Genomic DNA, 5,316 nt, shown 5'->3' on the forward strand with positions numbered 1-5,316 from the left:
TGGGGTGGGGGGGAGAGCCCAGGGCTGGGGCAGCAGGGGGTGTGGGTGGGGGGGAGAGAGAGCCCAGGACTGGGGTTGGGGACAGCCCAAATTTTTTTTGATTGGGGCTGCAAAAACCCTAGAGCCGGCCCTGACTGCCACACAGCAGCACAATGCACCAGGTCGAGAGAGGGGGGCGAGGAAGGGTGCATCTGCCTCAAAGGGCACTTCGAAACTCCCCAAATCCTTACCAGAGTGATCTCGGGTGTTCGTCTATAGGCTTGTTTGCCAGCCTGAGATAGAATTTTGGGGTTGACTTTTTCATACACATATCTTATACTTATATGTGTGAAGAACAATGGACAAAGACACCGTGTGTTGCATTTCCCGCAACCAGATGAGGCGTTTAGTACAATGGGAAAAGATAAGGGATACAGCTAAAGTGTTACCGGGCACGGTGGGAATGTCATATATGAGCGCACACTTAAAGACCATCTCAACTCCTTTTCTCAAGCAAGGTCAAGCAAGCAGTTAGGAGGGGAAAGAGCAGTTGGGGGGGAGGAGGGGAGAGGAATAAGAAACACTAAAAGCCAAAGAAACCCAACCTCACTCCTTACCCCTCCCATGGGGTACAAAAGAGGTGGGATGAAGACCCCAGACTCACAACCCTCCAAAACGGAACATGACCATGAGTTGTAAGCGGTGTGACTAGGGGTGTGCACTGCAGGTATATTTGGGCCTGCTAAGGAGGAGCAGGGGGGAGTGGGGAATAGGGAATGGAGGCGAGGAGTGGGGAAGAATAGAACACTGGGGAACAGACTCTGCCAGCGTGTAGAGCTGCGGACGTGTTTGCTTGGAACTAACCCCAATAAACCTCACCTTGTCTGCACTTCGCACTTCTGGGCTTCTGCTTTCAGTCTGCGTGACAAGAACCAGGGGAGGGGGTGAAGGGAAAGCCCTCTAACAACTGTGGTCCTTATCCCAGACCAAGAGGCAATCTTCTGAGTATAGATTCATAGATTCCAAGGCCAAAAGGGACCACTGATCATCTAGTTTGCCCACCAGTGTAGCACAGGTCAGAGACCTGCCCCAAAATAATTCCCAGAGCAGATCTTCTAGAAAAACATCCAGTCTTGTTTAAAAGTTATCAGTGATGGAGGATCTACTTCGTCCCTTGGTAAATTGTTCCAATGGTTAATTACTCTTACTGTCAAAATTATAGGCCTCATTTCCAGTCTGAATTGTTCTAGCTTCAACTTCCAGCCATTGGATCATGTTAGATATTTCTCTGCTAGACTGAAAGTCCCATTATTAAATATTTGTTCCCCATGTAGATACTTATAGACTATGATTAAATCACCCCTTAACTTCTTTTTGTTGAGCTAAATAGACTGAGTTCTTTGAGTTTATCACTATCAGGCAGGTTTTCTAACCCTTTAATCATTCTCGTGGCTCTTCTCTGAACTCTCTCCAATTTATCAACATCCTTCTTGAACTGTGGACACCAGAACTAAACACAGAATTCCAGCAGTGGTTGCACCAGTGTCAAATTCAGAGGTAAAATGCCATCTCTATTCCTACTCAAGAGTCACTTGTTTATGCGTCCCAATGACCAACTCATTAAGAGCCTTGAACATAAAGACCAAGATCTTGGACTTGATGCAGTTTTCTGTGGAAAGGAAGTGCAGTGAGGGGATGGCAAATTTGAGGCTCCTATGCATTTTACATTTGTTCACTACTTCCTATTTTTCCGTAGATGGATTATGATGTCCTTGAATGTGTTCATTATTTGCCACACACGCCTCCAGAATAACTTTCGGGTTGTAGCTTGTTCATGGGTTGTTTGTTAAGAGAGTTGGAGATGAGGAATCTGAGCTGTTTCGCTTGAACACATGGGTCACCTGACATGTTCCTGGTCCCTTACTGGAGAAACATGAGTCTTGATCAGGTTCCTGATGTGAAATTTGGCTCCTATCAAGTTGCTTCTTGTGAATACTCAGCCATATTTGCTTCAAATTCACTGTTTCTGCACATGTTCCTGCCAGAAAACTTGTTTGCTAAAATAGACTTGGAAAGTGAAAGCAAAAGAGCCATGAACATGGAGAATTCATTTGAAAATTCATATGACTATTAGCTGATAACTTTTTGCAGTGTTCACCCAGCTCAGCCACTAATCGGGGATAGATTGGATCTCAGGACCTAGAAAGGGGAGGGTGTACAGCTACTTAACAAGCCTCTGAGCCATCCAGACCTCCCCACAGGGCAACCTCTTGTAACCGTGCCTCTGTGGGCCACAACCGAGAACGCCAAATTCAGGACAAACTGCTGAGAAATAAGGCAGATACACCCCAAGACTGGTGGCTAATCCCCCATAGGATATACTAACCCAGCAACAAAAGTAAACTTCTGTTTCACCACACTGGCTAACAAGAAGTCATAAAAGCAGTTTCTTTAGGCACTCCAGTCCTTGAATTACCACCGAAAACACCAGACTTAGAGATGAGTGGTTCTTTAAAACCAACGGTGAATACCCACTTCTTCAGATCTTGCATCTGAAGAAGTTTGTTGCTTTTACAGATCCAGACTAACACGGCTACCCCTCTGATCTTTAAAACCAATCTCTTCAAATAAAAGATTCTTCTGATCCCAAAGGACCAGCCACATACCCAGGTCAATATATAATTTAGATCTTTCCCCAAAATCACGCTGATGCCAATTCTTTAGTATCTAAAATCTAAAGGTTTATTTACAAAAACAAAGAAAGGTGAGAGTTAAAATTGGTTAAATTAATCAAATACATACAGTAATTGAAAAGTTCTTGGTTCAGGCTTGTAGCAGTGATGGAATAAGCTGCTGGCTGGATAAGTCTCTGGTTGCTTCCAAATCATTGGCAGGACCTCAGTCCATTGGTTAGATGCTCCCATTAGTATAAGTCCATAGTCCAGAGGTTTGAGCAGGAAAGAGGCAAAATGGAGGTGTTTCCAGGGCCTTTTATAGCTTCTGCCATGTGCAGGAAAACCCACTGTTTCAAACACAGCCCTCAGCACAGCTAGCGGAAAATCACAGGTGACAAGATGCGGTTTGGAATCACATGGGCAAGTCACATGTCCATGCATAATTTTGTTTAGTCACAGCAGGAAAGTCCATTAGCTGTAGATAGGCATCTCCTATGGTCCATTTTGAGGTAAGCGTCCTTTTGATGGGCCACTCCATTTGAATAGTCCCTCCAAGATGTGCTGTCTAACTACCTTGTGGGCGTTACCTCGGGAGCAAACATTTGAAATCCAGGTACAGAGCCAATACTCATAGCTACAAATACAAAAAATACACACGCATACAGATAGCAAAATCATAACCAGCAATTCATAACCGTTTCATAGACAACTTACATGTCACATTGTGTACAAGATTTGTTGCAAATATATAACAGTGGTTGCAACAATGATCTACATGGTCATATTTTAATCAGATAACGTCAAACCTCTCTATCCAGGTTCCTGGGTTGGTTCCCGTCACCATAGTGTTGGCTCTTGTTTCAGAATGAATGTGCACTCTCAGGTTAGGTTCATTATTTGTGTTATTTGTGTTGTAGCAGTGCCTGGGAGCCACGGTTATAGACCAGCTGTTGTGCTAGGTGCTGTACAAACAGAACAAAAGGACAGTCCCTGCTCCAGAGAGCTTCCAATCTCAGTACACCGCTACCCCGCTATAATATGACCTGATACAACACGAGTTCGCATACAGCGTGGTAGCAGCGGGGCTCCAGCGGCGCTTTAAAGAGTCTGGGGCTCCGGCTGCTGCAGGGAGCCCTGGGCCCTTTAAATCACCACCAGAGCCCTGCTGCCCCTACCCTGATATAACGAGGTTTCAGCTATAACGCGGTAGGGATTTTTGGCTCCCCACAACCTCATTATAATGGGGTAGAGGTGTATAAGACAAGAGAAGACAGGTGGATACAGAAGACAAAGTGGAGGCAAGTGTCTGAGTGGCTCCTTCATTATCAATCTTAAGTTACAGATTCATGGATTCCCAGGCCAGAAGGGACTGTTGTGATCATCTAGTCTGACCTCCTGTGTAGCATAGGCCAGGGACCTGCTCCAGAATTATTCCCAGAGCAGGTCTTTTAGGAAAATATCTCATCTTGATTTAAAAATGGTCAGTGATGGAGAATCCACCTCAGGATCCGTCTGCGTATCTGTTTGGTCCTCGCCCCGTAGACAATGGGATTCAGCACGGGCGGCACCAAGAGGTAGACGTCCCCCATGACAACCTGAACCAGCGGAGCAAGGCCTTTCCCAAACCTGTGCACCACAGACAGTCCAATCAGTGGCACGTAGAAGCCCAGGACCACACAGAGGTGGGCCACACAGGTGCTGAAAGCCTTGACACGCTCCTTCCTCGAGGACAGCTGCAAGACAGCCTTGATGATCATGAAGTAGGACAAGGCAATCAGTAGCGCATCGAGCCCCATCACCAAGAGAATAGCAGTCAAGCCATAGACGACATTGACCGTGGTGCTGGTGCAGGCCAGGTTCATAACGTCCTGGTGCAAACAATAGGAGTGCGACAGGACGTTGGAGCTGCAGAACGATAGGCGAAGAATGAGCAAGGGCAAAGGGAGGAAGAACAACACGCCCCTAGCCACAGCGGCCAGGCCTATCTTCGTCATCACCGGATTGGTGAGGATGGTCGCGTGCCGCAGAGGGTGGCATATGGCCATGTACCGATCCCAGGTCATGGCCAGCAGGACGGTGGACTCGACAGCGGACAGGGTGTGGATGAGGAACATCTGGAGCAGGCAGGCACCGAAGCTGATTTCCCTCCAGTCAAACCACAGGAGGGAGAGCATTCTGGGCATGGTGCAGGTGGACAGCGCCAGGTCGATGGCAGCCAGCATACAGAGGAAGATGTACATGTGGGCATGGAGGCTCAGCTCCGTCTTTACAATGAACACCACTGCGCCATTGCCTACAATGGCCACGAGGTACATGGAGCACAGAGGGATCGCCAGCCAGAAACGGGCAGCTTCCAGCCCGGGCGTGCCAGCCAAGACGAAGGAGGAAGGGCTGAAGTCGGTGTTGTTGGGAGAGGGCATGGTGCGCCGGCTGAAATCCAGTGATGCTATTCCATGTTGTCTCCCCCCTCTGCCAGGGACAGGGAAACAGTATTGTAATGAAACACGTCTGGTGATACTGCGTCTGACGGGATCACGGCACGTAGGTGCCACTAACCCTGGGCGGTGGGTGAACCCCTCTTTCGGGGAGGCTGGCCCACCAGCCTCGCCCCATCCGCCCCAGGCTTCCGGGTAGAGAGGGAGTGAGGGCAGGGCCTCGGGGC

General features: G+C 48.1%; 1 protein-coding gene across 1 annotated transcript; it reads right to left on the reverse strand.

The window, feature by feature from the left end:
• Positions 1 to 4,135: 4,135 nt before the first annotated feature.
• On the reverse strand, positions 4,136 to 5,074 carry LOC120395765 (olfactory receptor 51E2-like). The gene has a single exon (XM_039520441.1). The coding sequence runs from the start codon at positions 5,072 to 5,074 to the stop codon at positions 4,136 to 4,138; it is 939 nt and encodes a 312-aa protein (XP_039376375.1).
• Positions 5,075 to 5,316: the final 242 nt, after the last annotated feature.

This window comes from Mauremys reevesii, linkage group 1, assembly GCF_016161935.1.
Source record: "Mauremys reevesii isolate NIE-2019 linkage group 1, ASM1616193v1, whole genome shotgun sequence".
In the NCBI taxonomy this organism is placed as follows: Eukaryota; Metazoa; Chordata; order Testudines; family Geoemydidae; genus Mauremys; species Mauremys reevesii.